This window comes from Trachinotus anak, unplaced genomic scaffold (assembly GCF_046630095.1).
Source record: "Trachinotus anak isolate AG129_WGS33_773 ecotype Australia unplaced genomic scaffold, CSIRO_AGI_Tana_v1 ptg000033l, whole genome shotgun sequence".
Taxonomy (NCBI): domain Eukaryota; kingdom Metazoa; phylum Chordata; class Actinopteri; order Carangiformes; family Carangidae; genus Trachinotus; species Trachinotus anak.
Window position 1 is genome coordinate 8601544 of NW_027273884.1, and position 21227 is coordinate 8622770.

A 21227-nucleotide genomic window follows, 5' to 3' on the forward strand; every position below is an offset into this window, starting at 1 on the left:
CAAACAAGCTTTTTTCCAGATGCCCCAAACAATCGGAAAGGGGATTCATCAGAGAAAATGACTTTACCCCAGTCCTCAGCAGTCCAATCCCTGTACCTTTTGCAGAATATCAGTCTGTCCTTGACGTTTTTTCTGGAGAGAAGTGGCTTCTTTGCTGCCCTTCTTGACACCAGGCCTTCCTCCAAAAGTCTTCGCTTCACTGTGCGTACAGATGCACTCACACCTGCCTGCTGCCATTCTACCTGCACTGGTGGTGGCCTGATCCCACAGCTGAAACAACTTTAGGAGACGGTCCTGGTGCTTGCTGGACTTTCTTGGGCGCCCTGGAGCCTGTTTGGCAACAATTGAACCTCTCTCCTTGAAGTTCTTTATAATCTGATAGATGGTTGACTGAGGTGCAATCTTACTAGCTGCTATAAACTTCCCTGTTTGGCCCTTTTTGTGCAATGCAGTGATGACTGCATGTGTTTCCTTGCAGGTAACCATGGTTAACAGAAGAGGAACAATGATGTCAAGCACCATCCTCCTTTTAAAGTGTCCAGTCTGTTATTCTAACTCATTCATGACAGATTGATCTCCAGCCTTGTCCTCATCAACACCCACACCTGTGTTAACGGAGGAATCATTGAAATGATGTTAGCTGGTCCTTTTGTGGCAGGGCTGAAATGCAGTGGAAATGTTTTTTGGGGATAAAGTTCATTTTCAAGGCAAAGGGGGACTTTGCAATTAATTGCAGTTGAGCTGATCACTCCTCACAACATTCTGGAGTATATGCAAATTGCCATTATAAAAACTGAAGCAGCAGACTTTGTGAAAATTAATATTTGTGTCATTCTCAAAATTTTGGCCACGACTGTACATACAGTCAGTGAACATGTCATAAAAGCCCAAACAAGCAAGTGGAGACCCATCTGTTTCACATGTTTAGTTCACTTCAAGCTTCAAATAAAAGTCTTCCCCCCCTGTACAGTTGTCATGAAGGAGGAAATTAGCCAGGCTGTAAACATGTTTATTTCTGCTGTAAAGTTGGACATTTGAACATGGGAGTCTATGGGGACTGACTCACTGTTGGAGCCAGACTCTAGTGGCCATTAGAGGAACTACAGTTTGTAGCTCCTAACGGTTGATGCTTAATGTTTAGACCTGAGGTTGATGCTTGGTTAGAACCAACCAACCAGCCTAAGAGTGGAGGTCACTATGCACACCCATCTACACTTTTGACTTGACAATAGCACCAATCTTTAGGCTGCACTGCGCTGCTGAATCCGAAGTAATTTTCTGTAGGTCGAGGTAAACTTAATTACAAAGTGTTAAAGTACTTTTAATAGTTAATTGCATGCATCTCCACATTTGGAAAATATTGCACACACAATGGGTAATGTAATGTTATTGTAACTAAAGTTACTGTGTGTTAGCTTACACACTAGTAAGCATGGATGTAAGCTAACTGTAGTGAAACATCTCGTGGTAAAACCATAGACTGTTTATAAATGGCAAAACATTATAATATTGTGTTTTAAAATTGCTTCTGTAAATCAGAGATTACATTGTCTAACTTAATGAGTGTTAACAATGACAGCGAGTTGTCAGTGTTGTTAAGTTACAAAACAATAACGTCATTACAGTTGGGTTAGTTGGCGTCTCTCGTCTATGCTCAAGACATCGAGACCCAGCAGATCAACAGAAATTAGTTCATTTATGCTACAGAACAGTGGTATTGATCAGTGTATATGCTCCAGTTGAATGAAATACAATTGAATATCATGTGAGTGAGCATTAATATTAAGTGTGGTTCAGTGTTTGGCTAGTTTTTCCAGTTAATTTCATTGTTGAATACAGCAGTCAAAACATCTGTTGGAATTATTCTCTCTCTCTTTAAGAATAAAGAGAATAAAAATGTTATCACACAGAGATGCAGGTGGAAGGCTGGTGCCAATCCAGGAATGATTGACAGGGCTCGCAAGTTTGTGAACAGTGTTATGGCTACATATGTTCATTGTTCAAGTGGCAGCTTTGTAGATCACCCTACCATAAGGTTTGACACTCCTGGGCTATTTTTGCATGATGTTCATTTCACCACTAGGGGAAATGATATTTTTTTAAACAGTTTTACAGAATCCATTAAAGCCCAACTTCAGCAATTGCCCACAGTGCCATGCTTTCTGTGACAAGTGATAATTTTGTTAATATTTAATTTTTTTTAACGCTTTTTAACACTGTTCACTCTTAATATCTATGTTTTTCCTTGTTCCCTACACCTTTCCTATTCCCTTCCCTCTCTTATTCCCTCACCACCCCAGTCTAACCACCCCATGGTATGTGACTCTCTCTGCCTCCATGCTGGACATAGCTGTAACAGAATGTAAATAGTTTTAAAAGTTAGAGTTTATAGTTAATGAAGTTCATAGTTGAAGTCATCATAGTGGGTGATTTTAACATTCATGTAGATGTTGAAAGTGACAGCCTGAGTAATGCATTTAATTCATTATTAGACTCAATTGGCTTCTCTCAGCATGTTAATGAACCCACTCACTCTTTTAACCAGACCCTTGATCTGGTTCTGACTTATGGGATTGACATTGAATATCTAACAGTATTTCCCCAAAACCCTCTTTTATCTGACCATTTTCTATCAACATTTGAGTTTTCAGTCATGGACTACACAGCATCTGGGAAAAAAATCCATTACTGCGGGTGTCTTTCTGACAATACCGTGAGCAAATTTAAAGAAAGAATCCCATTGGTATTTAGCCCACTGCCATGTATCAATACAGTAGGGAACAGCTCTCTTAACTTCACATCTGCACAAGTTGATGATCTTGTTGACAGTACTGTAGCCTCACTGTGTGCCACACTAGATACAGTAGCCCCTCTGAGGAAGAAGGTAGTGAGTCAGAGAAGGCTAGCTCCATGGTACAACTCAGAAACACGAGCTTTAAAGCAAAGTTCAAGGAAGCTAGAAAGGAAGTGGCGTTCTACGAACCTGGAAGAATCTCTAAAGGCTTGGAAAGACAGCCTATTGGCGTATAAAAAAAGTCTCTGTAAAGCCAGAACATCCTATTATTCATCATTGATAGAAGAAAACAAGAATAATCCCAGGTTTCTGTTCAGCACTGTAGCCAGGCTGACAGACAGCCACAGCTCTGTTGATCCATCTGTTCCTTTAGCCCTCAGTTGTAATGACTTTATGAGCTTCTTTACAAATAAAATTGTCTCTGTTAGAGAAAAAATTCACCATCTTCTCCCCACAGCTGGCTCAGATGTACTGTCCAGTTCAGCAGCCTCAGAGTCCACTGTAACTGGTTTATATTTTGACAGTTTCTCTCCTGTACATCTCTCTGAGCTCGCTTCAACAGTTTCTTCATCTAAACCGTCGACTTGTCTTCTTGACCCCATTCCAACAAGGCTGTTCAAAGAAGTATTTCCTTTAATCGAGACCCCTATATCAGGTCTTATTAACTTATCTTTATCAACTGGTTACAGCGCATCCGGAAAGTATTCACAGTGCTTCACTTTTTCCACATTTTGTTATGTTACAGCCTTATTCCAAAATGGCCTGAATTAATTTTTTACCTCAAAATTCTACACACAATACCCCATGATGACAAAGTGAAAAAAGTTTGCTTGAAATTTTTGCAAATATATTAAAAATAAAAAACAAAATAAATCAAATGTACATAAGTATTCACAGCCTTTGCTCAATACTTTGTTGAAGCACCATTGGCAGCAATTATAGCCTCAAGTCTTTTTGAGTACGATGCTACAAGCTTGGCACACCTATCTTTGGGCAGTTTCTCCCATTCTTCTTTGCAGAACCTCTCAAGCTCCATCAGGTTGGATGGGGAGCGTCGGTGCACAGCCATTTTCAGATCTCTCCAGAGATGTTCAATCGGGTTCAAGTCTGGGCTCTGGCTGAGCCACTCAAGGACATTCACAGAGTTGTCCCGAAGCCACTCCTTTGTTATCTTGGCTGTGTGATTAGGGTCGCTGTCCTGTTGGAAGATGGACCTTCGCCCCAGTCAGAGGTCCAGAACGCTCTGGAGCAGGTTATCATCAAGGATGTCTCTGTACATTGCTGCATTCATCTTTCCCTCGACCCTGACTAGTCTGCCAGTTCCTGCTGCTGAAAAACATCCCCACAGCATGATGCTGCCTCCACCACGCTTCACTGTAGGGATGGTACTGGCCAGGTGATGAGCGGTGCCTGGTTTCCTCCAGACGTGACTCTTGGCATTCAGGCCAAAGAGTTCGATATTTGTTTCATCAGACCGGAGAATTTTGTTTCTCATGGTCTGAGAGTCCTTCAGGTGCCTTTTGGCAAACTCCAGGCAGGCTGTCATGTGCCTTTTACTGAGGAGTGGCTTCCGTCTGGCCACTCTACCATACAGGCCTGATTGGTGGAGTGCTGCAGAAACGGTTGTCCTTCTGGAAGGTTCTCCTCTCTCCACAGAGCAAAGCTGGAGCACTGTCAGAGTGACCATCAGGTTCTTGGTCACCTCCCTGACTAAGGCCCTTCTTCCCCGATTGCTCAGATGGGCCGGGCGGCCAGCTCTAGGAAGAGTCCTGGTGGTTCCAAACTTCTTCCATTTACAGATGATGGAGGCCACTGTGCTCATTGGGACCTTCAATGCTGCAGAAATGTTTCTGTACCCTTCCCCAGATCTGCACCTCCATACAATCCTGTCTCGGAGGTCTACAGACAATTCCTTGGACTTCATGGCTTGGTTTGTGCTCTGACATGCACTGTCAACGATGTGACCTTATATAGACCGGTGTGTGCCTTTTTAAATCATGTCCAATCAACTGAATTTACCACAGGTGGATTCCAATCAAGTTGTAGAAACATCTGAAGGATGATCAGTGGAAACAGGATGCACCTGAGCTCAATTTTGAGTGTCTTGGCAAAGGCTGTGAATACTTATGTACATGTGATTTTTTTTGTTTTTTATTTTTAATATATTTGCAAAAATTTTAAGGAAACGTTTTTCACTTTGTCATTATGGGGTATTGTGTGTAGAATTTTGAGGTAAACAATGAATTCAAGCCATTTTGGAATAAGGCTGTAATATAACAAAATGTGGAAAAAGTGAAGCACTGGGAATACTTTCCAGATGCACTGTATGTACTTCAGGCTTTTAAAGTTGCAGTAATTAAACCTCTACTTAAAAAGCCTACTCTTGATCCAGATGTTTTAGCCAATTATAGACCTATATCCAACCTCCCCTTCATTTCCAAAATCCTTGAGAAGGTCATTGCAAACCAGTTATGTGATTATTTGCACAGAAATGGTTTGTTTGAAGATTTTCAGTCAGGTTTTAGAATCCATCATAGCACAGAAAAAGCTCTGGTTAAAGTTACCAATGATCTCCTCATAGCTTCAGACAATGGGCTTGTCTCTATACTTGTCCTACTAGATCTTAGTGCTGCATTTGACACCATTGATCATAAGATTTTATTACAGAGACTAGAGCATATGGTCGGCATCAAAGGAACCACACTAAGCTGGTTTAAGTCATATCTGTCAGATAGACTCCAGTTTGTTCATGTTAATAATGACTCCTCTATCATCACTAAAGTCAGTCATGGAGTTCCACAAGGTTCTGTGCTAGGACCAATACTTTTCACTCTATATATGCTTCCTCTAGGAAATATTATTAGCACCAGATAAATTTCCATTGTTATGCAGATGACACCCAGCTGTACTTATCCATGAAGCCAGGTGAGACTAACCAGGTAGCCAAGCTTCAGGTGAGTCTTAAGGACATAAAAACCTGGATGACCAGTAATCTCTTACTCTTAAATTCAGACAAACCTGAAGTTCTTGTAATTGGCCCAAAACACCTCAGAGATACACTATGTGATAATATACTGACTCTGGATGACATCACCTTGGCCTCCAGTGCTACAGTCAGAAACCTTGGTGTCATTTTTGACCAGGACTTGTCCTTACTTCACATATAAAACAAGTCTCTAGGGCAGCCTTCTTCCACCTGTGCAATATTGCTAAAATCAGACCCATTCTGTGTCTAAAGGAAGCTGAAAAGCTAGTTCATGCATTTGTCACCTCAAGACTGGACTACTGTAATTGTTTATTGTCAGGATGTCCCAAAAATTCAGTGAAAAGGATCCTCTATCCTCAACATCCTCTATCCACCCTCATCTCCTCTGCCTCTCTGCAGCCTCACGTCCTATCATCATTCTCTCTCTCTCTTTCTCTCCTCCTCCCACTCTCTTCTGCTGCTGATCGTCTTTCCTCCTCCTCCTCCTCCACTACTGCACTGGGCCCAGGTATGTCTTCAGGGATGGAGGCAATCAGGACAGATGCCTCTGTCCCAACACCTCATCCGTGAGGACAAACCAAGGCCAAGTTGCAGCAGTAGGTTTCCTGCTAAGTCTCTCTGCTGACCTTGGACGCTCACAATCCTAACACAGAGGAAACCAAATATGGCAGTGAACAACAGCAGCAGCAAAACAAATTTCAGCAAAAGATTCAATGGAACAAATATCATTCCCATTTAAAGTCACATGTATGCACCTTGTATTTATTCTTTCAATTTCCCATTTTTTGCCTGCAGGTGAGTCACCTTCCCCAGCAGGCACATTTTCTCAAGAATTGTCCCACTCACAGAGCGAAAACAAGAGAAAAGGGAAACACTTATTCATGTAAACTCTAGGATGCACACATAGGAAGATTGGAAAAGATAGCACAGCAGGACAGACAAAAAATCCCTTACAAATAATTTACGTCGATACAATATTTTGGATTATGTGATTATGGATGATCACTGCTGGCTTCCATGTGACAGGTCTACAAACACCATAACAGAATGGTGTATTGCCACATCCACTGGTTGTGAGGTCTAATTTAACTTACTCTAAAGTACATGGTGCCAAAATGGAGATACTGGTGTAACAGAGTCTATTATACAGCAGTAGATTGTGGAATATACAGCAATAATATGTAATGTTATAATTACACAAAATATAGTTATAGCCTGACATTTTATTCGTCCAGAATCAATATGTTGCGCGTTTGTGACTCCCTACATGCACTTCCGGGGGGGGTCCCCGTTATAAAATCTCCCACCTCTCCCCTTCTGTTGTTGAAGTCCATGGGAAAGGTGAGTGACGACATTGTGATCAGAGAGATTTCCATGTGTTAGCTTTCTTGTTTACATTTATGAGCTAAATCGCTAGCACACTGACATATTGTGTTGTCTAATTTGTGTAGGGGCTATTGTGCATTGTCACAAGTGACTGGAGGATTTTGTTATTGAACTCTTGTCAGAATAAATGGAGATCACCTCCAATTATATGCTGCTCTCAGCCTCCTCATCAAAACACAATGCACAAAATGCTAGATACTAACCAGTTACACTCGTTTTTTCATCCAGCACCAGTGAAAGTGCCTTTGGATGTGTGTGCTTTACACCTTGTTTGCTAATGGAGATATTACAAAGGGCTTACCGTTGCCTAAACTCGATGTTACTGCGCCAGAGTTTTTGGCCCCATGAAGAGACCATCACTCCCCCAGGTCTGATAAAATGAGCAGTCTGCTCCTTGCTCCCTGAAACGACACAAAATGTTTGACTAAGTTTTGCTTAACACCACTGAAAAATAGCTAAGGCTTCAACATAACCTAGTCCAGGTGAACTGTCTAATTGACCTCAACGTTTAACTGGCCATAGAAAGTGACATACAGCTGTCTGACTTCTGAAAACCAAGCAGGGTTCACAACCTGTCCATCTTAGTACGTTTATCTACGCACAACAAAGTATAAATTATCTATGAAATCCCCACAATCTTGGTAAGTTACAGTATGAGGATGTGAGGTGGACCATGTATGGAAGACTGCTAACACGCTGCTACCCTAAACATTAGCTCTCAGCCTTGTTAGTAAGGAAACTTTTTGCTTTCACATTCAGTTGAGTGTTTAAGTGTTGTTCTGTGTAGCAGTGGCCCTGCCTGGATTTTCCATTCCCACTCAAATTTAATGAAGGATGAAATTCCTGATGGTTATTATGGTTATGTGTAATTATGTAAAGTAGTCCTAGTTACTCTAGGTTAACTGCTGGATGTTGCTATGGTTTAAGGTCTTGATCTAATTATGATGTAAACCCAGTATCCTGCAGCAGTATTCTTGATAGCCACACTGCAGGGGCAGCCAAACTTCAATCTCATATTGGAAAGATTTGATTTAGTCTTAAATGTTACTGAAATCATACATCAGAACATAAAGCCGGAGACTTCTCATCTAACTGTGAGGTGTTGAGCTAAATTCAGCATGTATATAATCCACCAATTAAATCCTGTTTCTAAGAAAAGCCATGATAAATGTTATGTTTTGCTCAGCAGGACTGCATACTTACACCAAACTTCTATTGCAAATTTGAAGTTTATTTTATTTTAAATTACAATAGGGAAAATGTAGTTTGGGACAGTCTCTCTCTCTCTCTCTCTCTCTCCCTCTCTCGACTACTTTATGCCATTAACTTTGTATTTTTTTTCTCTCCCGTAGTTTGTGCTTCTCCTCTATCTCTCTCTCTCTGTCCTCATTCTGCAGGTCTCTCTGCCCCGGGAGCAGCAGGATCCAGATCCACCACTACTCATCATTACTATTAACCACTGTTACCTGTCATTATTATTGATAACACCATTACCTACACAGCTGTTCCTGGTCTCTCTCTCTCTCTTTTCTCCTCTCTCCTCCCCCCACCCCCCTTTTTATATCTCCTCCTAAACCCAACCGGTCGAGGCAGACCCCCCCCCACCCTGAGCCCGGTTCTGTTGGAGGTTTCTTCCTGTTAAAAGGGAGTTTTTCCTCCCCCCTGTCGCCAAGCGCTTGCTCTTTGTGGGAACTGTTGGGTTTTTCTCTGTAACAAAGTAAGGTCTCGACCTTACCCTGTAAAGTGCCTTGAGAAAATATATATTATGATTTGGCGCTATACAAATAAAATTGAATTGAATTGAATTGAACTGAACTGAACTGAACTGGATTGGATTGGATTGAATTGAATTGAATTGAATTGAATTGAATTCATTCACATCAACACCAAGGAGACACTGATGGACCTGTTTGGGATTTGGGGGTGGAGCTGTGTAAACAGGACTGCCAACCTTGTTTCATCATGTTTCCTGAGCTGTTAGAGTCCAGAGTCTCACACAAATTTGCAGTGGACTGTGTGCCACACTGTTCTGCTGTAGTCTGTGGTCTGGTGTCATCTAGTGGTGTAACGCGGTCCTACAGTTTAATCACAGCTGCTGGTGTGTTGGTTGGTTGTTTAAATAGCAAATACACTTGCAGCCTTCTGAGCACCCATGAGTGTGTAGGTCTTTAAATGAGGTGTTGTCAGAAACATTGTTGGTGCGTTGTTATCTTGAAGCAGTGGAAAGTGATCGACCAAAAAAAAAACCTGGTCTGAAGTCAGTGGCTCAGTGTTTCACTGCATTATCAGAAGAGTAATATGGTCCTACACAGGCAGGTACACAGAGCACACAACTCTGTCCTCTGTGTTTGTACCTACAGCTGAGAGACTCTGAATTGACCTGAACATATGGTTACCCATTTTTGCTGCTACTGTTGTGTATCTTTGTAAATATCTAATTGTATATATTTTGATTATATTTGCTCTATTATTTATCTTAGTATCTGTTTCTGACATTTGCAGTTTTTTTTCTCTTGCACTGTCCACTTTGCTGCTGTAATGCTGCAAATTTCCCCACTGTGGGACTAATTAAGGCTATCTTAATCTTAATCTTACTCTTAATATTAGTTCCTCTCTTTGACTCCCAGTGGAAAGCAAACACACACAAACACACACACACGCACGCACACACACACACACACTTGAAAACCATAGAGATAATAGTTTGACATAAAACAAATTAAGTGCTGTGTCCTCACAGCAAGAAGGTTCCGGGTTTGAACCCAGGCCTGGGGCCTTTCTGTGTGGAGTTTGCATGTTCTCCCCGTGTCTGTGTGGGTTCCCTTCCTCCCACAGTCCAAAGACATGCACTTAGCAATAGATAAGATGTATAGATAATGGATAAAACAAATTAGTAGAATACATATTTTTGGAGATAGTGTTTTAAAACCCACTAAATCTAAATAAATTCCTGATTAATAAAGTCAAAGTGATGTACAGGAAGTCTCCTCTGTACTGTAAATAAAAAACTTCATTTAAAATGTAACAATGAAAAAGTATCAAATCGAGACAGAGGTTTTGAGACAGAGGTCTAGAGACGTCACAATGAATAACAGTGTTCAACAAACATTTTAAAAGTGAGTGAATCTAAGGTTTGACAGGATCAGACCAGTGATACTGGAGAACATACATTAACCAACAATGTGAACCATGAAATGAAATTAATATTAAATATTAAATTAAAGGAGCCCATTGGTTTTAGTTTTGTCTGTATATTGTTTCCAGACACACACACACACACACACACACATACACACACACACCTGTGACATCACTCATGACAGATCTCTCTGTTGTTGTTGTCCATGAACGAAACAACATGAACCAGTGTGAACCACCTGAGGTGAATTCAGATTAAATAATTGAAATACAGCTTAGCTGACATTACAGCTCAGTTAGAGAGTGAAGGGTCAGGCAGAGGTTTGGACCGAAGCTCATTCATTAAAAACATCATCAGCTCAGTGTCTCAGAGTTGCTTTGACATATCTGACCAGTAGGTGGCTTCCTCATATCATTTCTGTCCATGAGCTGGAAAAACCTGCAGACTAACACATCACAGTCACAGTGGATGTTGCTGTGTTGCTTCAGTGTTGTCATTACAAAGAGAAATGACTTGTCCATGGTGATTATTTCATGAATGATGAGCAGCCCACTGCTCATGAGTGGAGAGGAAATAAACCCGTCAAAGTAAAAGCCTGCAGGTGTCTGTATCCACTGATGGAGGCTATCCAGTCAGAGGTGGTGTAGCAGTGAAGAGGGAAACACTGAGCCACAGTCAGTTCATTTCACTGTGAAACAATACAGTTTAATGTTGTTGTGTCTGTATTTACATCCGTCTGTTTATTCTACTGTCAGTGTTTGACCAAAGTGTTGATTCTTATTTGGACTGAATCAAGTCGATGGTTGACAATTATCAGGGATTATTGTTACTATTATTATATGAGTTAATATAAGCACATTTTATGAGTTTACATTGGCAGAATTCCAGCTAAAAGAAATTTCATAACTAATTACTCAAGCAGAGGTGAGGGACCTGTTCTCAGGTATTGGGGGGTAAAGTTTCAGAGCCATTACAACTGTAGACACTGAGCTACAAGCTACAGTCATTTTCATCACAGAGATCTGAAGGAATAACTCAGGGACCGTCTACAAAGAGCATCACTGTCATATCACACAAAGATATGACAGAAATATTCAATGACTTCACTCTGACACACAAAGTCACAAAGTCAGCAGTCTCCTCTTGGTTGTACCACAACACAGCTTCATTTTATTAGTAAATAATATTCACTAACTTTCTCTTGTTCACTGCACTGCCACCAAATTCATCCCAATATACCTGGTGGTTGCACTACCTGAAGAACATGTCTTTATGTTTTTTATTATATTTATGTTTTAAGAAAAGCTTCTTGTTATAACATGATGAGTTTACATTAGGGTTGCACATCTCTCTGTGATAAACGATTCGATATGCATCTAGATACACAGGTTACGATTCGATTCAAAAACAATATCCTTTTATTACAGACCGATTCGATACAAATCGATTCCATACAGTGTAAGAACGATACGATTCGATTCTATGGTTAATATTTGTTGTAGATATTTTATATAATAAAGAAGCCAAGTCTATGAAAGTGACAGTACAATAGTTTCTATTTAAATATGTAAAAGACTGGCACTGGCAAAAAAAAAAAAACAGAACAAAGTCACATGTCAATGTATTTATTTTTAGACATGGACCAAAAAAAAGTCTGGCTGAATCATTAGATGGGAACTCCAGAGGTAAAAGTAGCACAGAATAGTAACAACAAACTTTGTTCGAGCTTCCCTTCCTTCTTATAAAACCCAAAAACGGTCCACACCTTGGATTTTTGTTTCCCCGATGCGTTGGAAATCTTTCTCGGTGCATTATCACCTTCGGTCAGGCTGACGCTTTCGTTCTCCACCTCCTCCATTTTCCGTGTCGTCCCTTGTTTATCACTCATGCTAATACCAGCTAGGCAGCTACGGCGTTTCGCGGGCAGCCTCTGCTCTCACGTTGTTTTAGAGACCTGGCGCATGTGTAATGCTGCCAACCGATTCAAAGTCTCGCGATACCCGATCTATGACTCTATAACCGATTCATCTAGGAATTCATTGATAATTCGTATCGATTGAGGAGGCTGCTACCGATGCAGCCGTATCTCTCACTTGTTGAACCGAATATCCAGTCGCATTGGTTTATCGTTCACAACCCTAGTTTACATGTTGTAATAAAGTGAAATAATCTTGTCATAACAATAACCTTTTCACGTTGTCATATGATCCCTTTGTGTTAATCTGCAGTGGCAGCTCTGTGCTGCTGTTCCACAGTTTGAGCAGACAACAACACATTATGATCTCTGACACTGTGCAGGAACTAATACTTTATTTTTCACTATGGAATAACCACAGATAAAGTTTTTATATTTAGCGTGTACACTGACCTTTTTAAACATAATGTGATGATTTTTTATGTTACGAGGACTCAACTTCAGTCTTCAGTTCATCTCCTCCGTGGAGCACAGACACACAGACGTCTCTACAAAACACAGCTTTATTGACATTGGGGTGTGTGAACAGACATACAGTGGAGACATCAATGCCACGCACTCTCTGCTCACTGTCGCAACCACTGCAGATTCAACGAGGAGCTGTCGTGAGGATCCACCTTAATTTCTCTGAACACCCTCCCCCACCACCCACCACACACACAAACACACATACTTGTACTTCTATCTTTGTGAGGACACTCATTGACATAATGCATTCCCTAGCCCCTTACCCTAACCTTAACCATCACAACTGAGTGCCTAACCCTAACCCTGACCCTAACCTTAACCTAAACCTAATTCTAACTATAACTCTAAAACCAAGTCTTAACCCTCAACATGTGATTTGAAGGTGTCTCAAAAAGTGAGGACCGGCCAAAATGTCCTCACTTTCCCAAAATGTCCTCACTCTCTTAGTAAAATACTTTTTTTGGTCCTTACTGTGTAGCAAGTACAAGTACACACACACACACACACGTAGTATATATGAGCCAGCTGTGTGTGGCTGTCACCGTCCCTCAGTGTAACAATCACTTGTCCCCAGCAGATGAATGTGACAGTCTGCTGTAAATGTTCTGAACCATAAATGACAACTAAAGCAACACTCAGTCTGTACAGAGATAATTTGTTTAAACAGGGCTGTGTCTACTTCCTGCTTCAGCCCCAACATCACAGCACAGAGGAAACCAGATAACTTCTTACAGGAGAGTTTAGTGAATGTTTTATTTTGAAGTCACATGAAGCAGGTGAACAGACAGAGGAGCAGCTCTCCTCCTCTGTTCTACACAACTGCCTCCCAGTAGTGGGCAACAACTCCCACTCATTCACTTAGAAAATGGCACAGTGCTGTTCACAGCACCATCTGTATTTAACCTTGGTATCCTGTCTGCTTGGTCTGATCCTGGGACAGTGTGCTACAGCAGCTGCAGGTGGACTCAGCAGTGTGTGTCTTAGTCAGTGTTGTTGAACTAATGCGAGTGAGTACACATACTGTAGTACCCTGGATTCTATCCAATGAAACAGTCAGTAAAGTCCCTCCAGTCCTGCTGCAGAAGTTCCTGAATGCTCTGAATGAAAACAGTGTTTGAACCTCCTCTTCAGAAAACACTCAGCTCCTCTCCAACCAACCTGCAGGAGAAATACTGGACTCTTTGTCTTAACTTCACTCATGACCTCAGATGGTCAGCACAACAAAACCAAGACAGTCTAGGAAAATCTGAGCTAAGGATTGAATGTGAATGTGTAGAAATTAACTAACCAAGCTTTCCAGAAGCTTTCAGGGTCAGGCTGATGCAAAGAGGGAGCCTTAGGTGGAATTCTTCATACTAGACTGAACCTGTCACAACTCATCTGGCTGCCATGTCCAGCTGTAAGTAGAGCACACGGCTGGTGTTTATATCTTCTGTTAAAGAGCATCCTCAGATACAGATGCTGCTCACTTAGAGAAATGTGTCAAGGTTACAACCAGCAAAATGCCTCATTTAATCGAACTGAAAATATCAGTTGATAATTTACACACACATTCTACACAACTGACAGTCCTCATGGCTCATTCCAGACACAACCTCATCAGTGGTGCTGTTTATTCAGACACACATCTCCAACACTGGAAATGAAAGCGCGCGCTGTCAGCTAGCTAACATTAGTTAGCTAAACTGTAACTTAATTGAGGCCACAGGTTGAACTGCACTAGACCCCTACAAGTTGTTACAGGAACATATTTGAGTGGTTGATCTACCCTCTACATGCTCCATCAGACCCATTCTTACTTGCATGAACCAGATTATCTGAAGATTATGTTCTTTCAAGTGCATTTAACACCATCCAACCCCCCATTCTCAAAGACAAGCTAGAAGGGGTGGGCGTGGACCCTCCTTCAGGTCCTGTATTGTGGATTACCTGACAAGACGACCACAGTACGTCAGGCTGGTAACTGTGTCTCAGGGATAGTGGTGAGCAGCACTGGGGATCCTCAGGGGACTGTTCTGGCTCCGGTCCTGTTCACCCTGTATATAGCAGACTTTAAACACAACTCTGAGTCTCCACATCCGGATGATGACACAGCTGTTGTGGTGTGTATCAGGAATGGGCAGGAGGGAGAGAACAGGGATCTGATGATGGCCTACAGTGAGGGAGCAACAAGAACTGCCTCCTTCTGAACCTCCAAGACCAAGGAGATGGTCTCTGACTTTCACCTGGACCTGCACCTGGACAGTAAACTGGACTGGTCCCTGAACACAGATCTACAGGAAGGGGTGGAGCCAGAGCTTCTTCCCCGAGAAGCTCAGGTCCTTTGACGTCTGCAGTGAAATGCTGCACGTTTTATCAGTAAGCAGTGGAGAGTGTTTTACCTACAGTTTACATTTACCCTATAACCACTTGAACTAACCACTAACTTGAACCCTGGTCATGAGATAATATTACTGTCTTGTCACTACTGCCCTCAGTGACCCTTAAACTAACAACCCATGCATCAGTAATAGGTAGCTAGCTAACGTTAGCTAATTCACAGTCACCTTTGTTTGGATGAAGAATTTCTTGTCCCTCGGACAAATGTATGACTTTACAGAGAATATTTGAGTTTTTCTCATAAAATTATGACTTTCTGAGATTTTTTCTCACACATTAACCCCTCCCTCAGCACCGTAAAAATATATTTTTTTACCTTCAGTGGCCCTAACACGCCATCAAACATAAAAACCGTGGGGTTTTTTTGTAGAATACATATTTACTGGCCATGTAGATCATACTGCTGAGTTCTCTCAGAGGAAGCCTGGTTGTCCATCGTCCTCCTTTTTCAAATTAGTACAACAACCACAGATGGAGCAGAGAGCAGCTGCTCCACACTGAAAACCTGAATTTCTGTGAACACACAAGGAAAACAGCAAGAGATGATGTGTAGAGACAAAGACATGAAAGGTCGTAAACGTCTCCAGTAATCATCCCTGACGGCAGCAACCTTCACAAACAAGAGAGCAACAGGACAAACTGTTAAACCCACCCAGGGACATATACAGACCTGAGGCTGTGCAGGCATCTCCGGCTCTGGTGTCATTGAAGATGCTCCAACACCTGATGCTAACAGATGCGATGGCTGGAAGGAGATAACAATACACAGCTGTCAGATAAAAACAATGTACTTGCAAAAGGTCAAGTGCTCAGATGTTTAGTAAACCAGCCATCTTCAGGGGAATGCCGGTGTGTCCCTGACATTTAATACAATCCAGGGTCATGAGCTTCAGTACATTACCAGAGAGTCACCGAGGCCTCCACATAAGCAAGACCTAAAGCCTGGAGTCCTGCAGGAGGGCCCTGGAAGAGCCAGTCCTCAATATGAAAGAGCTCCATGGACCAAACAACATACAGGTAATTTTTCTCGTGCTACCAGTGGTTAGCACAAAGGTTGGTTGTTTGTTTGCTCTGTTATTTTGTGTGTACAATTTATTACATTGAGATGACAAAGACATAAAAAGATTTTGTCAAAACCTGCAACATTTTTTTTTTACCTTTTTCTAGTTGTCTGGGACCCTCAGTTTGTCTCTGAGTGTATTTCCAGACACCCTGTGAACAAAACTCATTTTTGATGAAATTGTGAGTTTGTGACTGGAGGTGAGGGTGGGAACTAGAGGCTGACAGGGTTCAGGAGTCAAGTCTGAGTTGCTGCGCTGCAGTAACAAATGTAGACCAGAGGCCTCTCTCTGTGCAGCTCTGTCATGAGATTGAGATAAAATCTGCTGAGATCAGACAGGGAAAGACTAATACAGTAAGGAGCATGTTGGAGGGAGCAGAAAGGTCATGTTGTCACTTAACAATTCAAGAATTTTCAAAGGAACTACACCTTAGTTTTAAAGATGTCTTTCACAGGTTTCTGAAGCTCAGAGTGAGCTGCTCCACTGTCGCCATCTTGGCAGCTGAGACGTCGGTGCATGATGCCAGTTTAATAACAGTGGCAAGCAGATGCTCACCCACCATATACATTATATTATGTATTATAATACATCCATGTGTACTTGTTGTTCACTATTGTCCGAATCACTGAACATCAACTGCCTCCCAGCAGGTTCATCACTTTTTGTGTCCCCTAGAAACACTAATATTGTGTTGAGATTGACAACTGGCTTTATGAACCAAAGAGGAAGAAGAAAAGATTTAGTATTGTTTCCTCTGATTCAACATTTCACTGTGGTCAGGGGTCTTTACCAACACACAGATTTAGCTGTTTTAATGTGGACTTAGCTAACAAGCTAACAACAAGCTCCAACTGGAGAGGCCTACTTTCCACTGGCAGTGAGGTTTCAGTTCAATTGTGTTCATAAAGTGACTTTAGTTTACGGTTCAGTTTTATTCTAATGAGCTTCAACTGAGCCTGTAACAAAGACCAAATTAATGTGTTGTCCTCTAAACTCTCAGTGTTTTCTGTCACTATGACAGAGATATCATAGGACATTACAGTCATATATCTATAGTACATATATTGAATATTGATATGTTCAATACATGTACATATAAAATAAAACACATGTGTAAAAGGTCTATATGAAACCTATTAGGAATTGTAACAATTTCATATATTGATATACACTCACCAGCCTCTTTATTAGGTACACCTGTTCAACTGCTTGGTAACACAAATATCTAATCAGCCAAACACATGGCAGCAACTCAATGCATTTAGGCATGTAGACATGGTTAAGACAACCATCGGGTGGTCTGAGTATTTCAGTAAACTGCTGATCTACTGGGATTTTCCTGCACAACCATCTCTAGGGTTTACAGAGAATGGTCCGAAAAAGAGAAAATATCCAGTGAGCAGCAGTTCTCTGGGTGAAAATGCCTTGTTGATGCCAGAGGTCAGAGGAGAACAGCCAGACTGCTTCAAGCTGATAGGAAGGCAACAGTAACTCAAATAACCACTCGTTACAACCAAGGTCTACAGAAGAGCATCTCTGAATGCACAACACGTCGAATCTGGAAGCAGACGGGCTACAGCAGCAGAAGGCCAATCCTGTCAGCTAAGAACAGGAAACTGAGGCTACAGTTTGCATGGGCTCACCAAAACTGGACAAAAGAAGATTGAAAAAATGTTGCCAGGTCTGATGAGTCTCGATTTCTGCTGCGACATTTAGATGGTAGGGTCAGAATTTGGCATCAACAGCATGAAGGCATGGCTCCATCCTGCCTTGTATCAGCGGTTCAGGCTGGTAGTGGTGGTGTAATGGTGTGGGGGATATTTTCTTGGCACACTTTGGGCCCCTTAGTACCAACTGAGCATTGTTTAAACACCACAGTTTACCTGAGTATTGTTGCTGACCATGTCCATCCCTTTATGACCACAGTGAACCATCTTCTGATGGCTGCTCTCTGCAGGATAATGCACCATGTCACAAAGCCCAGATCATCTCAAACTGGTTTCTTGAACATGGCAATAAGTTCACTGTACTCAAATGTCCTCTACAGTCACCAGATCTCAGTCCAATAGAACCCCTTTGGGATATGGTGAAACGGGAGATTCGCGTCATGGCTGTGCAGCCGACAAATCTGCAGCACCTGTGTGATGCTATCATGTCAATATGGAGCAAAATCTCTAAGGAATGTTTGCAGGACCTTGTTGAATCTATGCCATGAAGAATTAAGGCAGTTCTGAAGGCAAAAGAGGTCCAACCTGGTACTAGCAAGGTGTACCTAATAAAGTCTGAGACACCTCATCATAATGAGAAGAGACATGTTTAAATTTATTTACAAAAACACATATAAACATATAGAATGTCCATATGTATGTTGTGTAACTTGCATATGAAAACATGTATCATTCACATATATGATTGTAATACCATATAAAAAATCATATATTATAATATTTTTAGGGTACAAATTTTACTATGGGTTTAATGTTTTAAACTCATATCTTTATATACTGTATAAAGAGGACGTTTGTGATAATAATATTTTATAGGTGACATATATGGCAACATTCGTGATATAGGGACATATGTGTCATATATTACATTTGTGTAAGGTTCATGGGTCCATTTTGGTAGAAATAAATGTCAATTAAACCATCTTTAAAGTCTAACTGTGGATTATTTTGCTGAAACGTCTCTGTATTTGACTTCTCTTTAGTCTCTGATTCTGTAAACTGTGTATTTCCTGTTGGGTAGAATTTGGTGTATTTTGGATCTAATACTGAATTATATCAGCTCTTATTATAACATAGATTTTGTCTCATCAGGCTCTGACCGTATTTTATCTGATTTAATAAAGAGTTAAGTTTTGAACTGAGAAACAAAGCCAAATTCATGAGTCCATCTCAGTGTAACACCATTAACTCCTCTGTACGTCCGTGTACGAGCTGCGGCTGGTTGACATTGTTCGTGCGCACAGATGAAACCTCAGGATCAGGAGCTGAACAGCCTCCGGCTCAGAGACTCTCTCTCTCTCAGTGTGTGGCTGACCGGGGGGACTGTGTGTTGGGGGAGTGGACACGATGGACGGTGAGTAACCGCGCTCCTCTCTCTGAGAAACTACTCTGGCTCCATCATCTCCACCGTGTCTGCTGCAGCCTGGGAACACCTGTCGCGTTCAGGTGTAGATCCATCACTGGACGACTGACACTGAACTGAAGCTGTGGACAGAGAGCCGATGGTTCAGGCAGCAGCAGAGTCTCAGACCAAACCTGTGCAGGCTCTGTCTGTATGAAGCCGGGCTCTGTGGGGACCCTCTAACCGCTGCTGCTGCGCTTTGTGCCGCTCCACCGTCACAGCGTTTCCGTCTGGTTCGCAGCCTTCAGCCATGAGAGGACGGTGGAGCTCATACTGCGTGTCAGTGCTGGTCTCTCTGGTCGTGCTGTGGCAGACACGGTGAGTTCTGTGTTGGTGAAACGTGTTTTTACAGATTAACGGCGCCCTGGAAGGGCGCACACCAGTAGCTCTCACGGTTCTCTGTCTCTGTGGCCCCGGCTGGTTAACGGTGTGTTGTTCACCAGCAGCGGTGCAGATCACCGCTGGTAGATTAAACCGACGTTAATGAGGATGAGGATTCATCATCTATCACATCCTTTCCTAACGGTCTCTGCGCGCTCTGTTCAGCCTCACGCACAGTATCAGACCCCGTAGATATATTTAACAATTTAACGATTGTTTCCACATTAGAAATAAATTCCCCAGTAGCTCAGTGTGATCCGTGTCTATCAGACGGTCTGATGAGTCCGGCTCTGACCACAGACATGTCAACTTTGACCTGACTCTGCTTGTTACCACCGAGGGCAGGAAAACCGGACTGACACGGACAGAGGAGGTAACATGAGAAGCGTTTATTAAAGTTAAAATCTTAATCCACATTAGTCCAGGACCAAACTGGACCTCTGTTCACCTGTACGGTGTTAAATGTGATTTTACTTTTCTTGTAGAAATTGTTCCTCATGAATTTGAGCCCCTGATGAAGAAAACTGTCCAGAAAACATCCTGTGGAGACTATAAAACATGTTGACGATTCTCTGCCTCAGTGCATCTGAATCATTTATTTTTATATTAAACAGCACAGTTCTGCACCAGTTTCTTGTCTATAAGTAAATATGAATGTTATTCCTTAATTTAAATTACAATAATCTGTCAGGAGAATCTGTCAGCAAATACAACGTCACTGAGCACATATTAAACACATCAACACACATTTTTTTTGTCAGGGTTTCATCCACATACCTTTGAACCTGTTTCATGCATCAAACTGTGGCTTTATTTTTTTCACCCATAACCTGTTTTAATTGATTATTACTTTTCATTATGTATAAGCCAACCTTATAAATGATAAAGATAAAAAAATACTGTATTGATCCCTGGGGAAATTCAGACATATCACACATAAAGGAATATTCCAGTGATTTATTATTACACTTACAGCACTGTCACCTCAGACCAAGAAGGTTCTAAGTTCAAACAGAACAATGAGCCTTTAAATTGTAAATTTTACAAATGTGTGTATGAATCAAGTGTTAATGACACTGAGAAAGCGCTAATGAATCTGAATGTGTTTGAACAGCGGCCATGCTAAGTGGCTTGATGAATGACGAGGTGAATGTTTACCTGCAGAATTTGGATGTCACATTAGTTGGGGTCGACCTTTGCCCTCTGGAAACAGCTCTAGATTTCCTGCCTGACACATCAGTACTTATTACTGTAACAGACTGTCCTGTGTTACAGGTTGGTTCCATCTGGAGGTAGCGTGTCCATGAGGAAGAAGTTGTTAAATGTGAAAAACATCCTTGTCTGATCACCAGTGATTGATTAGTGAATCTCCAATAAAAACAACACAACTTGTCCTTCACTAACAGGCCTTGACATGAGTGAGGAAAACAGTTTAAGTTTATCTGGTCAGTGGTAAAGCCTCCACAGTTATGACATAGTAATGACAGATATACTGTTTTACCCAGATATAATGTTCTACCCAGATATAA

At 41.6% G+C, this 21227-nt stretch overlaps 1 protein-coding gene across 3 annotated transcripts in view; it reads left to right on the forward strand.

Moving 5' to 3' along the window:
- Window positions 1-14792: 14792 nt before the first annotated feature.
- The window catches only part of gabra2a (gamma-aminobutyric acid type A receptor subunit alpha2a), a 29410-nt gene continuing 22975 nt past the window's right edge, over window positions 14793-21227 (forward strand). Inside the window, exons 1-2 of one of the 3 annotated variants that reach the window (XM_071471170.1) lie at window positions 14793-19635; window positions 20974-21143. Coding sequence is in view for 1 of the 3 variants with exons in the window: in XM_071471168.1 (XP_071327269.1) it covers window positions 19568-19635 (68 nt within the window). In the remaining 2 variants the exon portion in view is untranslated. Of the gene's footprint in view, window positions 21144-21227 lie in introns of all 3 variants that reach the window. The other 2 variants (XM_071471169.1, XM_071471168.1) reach the window with 2 other exon arrangements.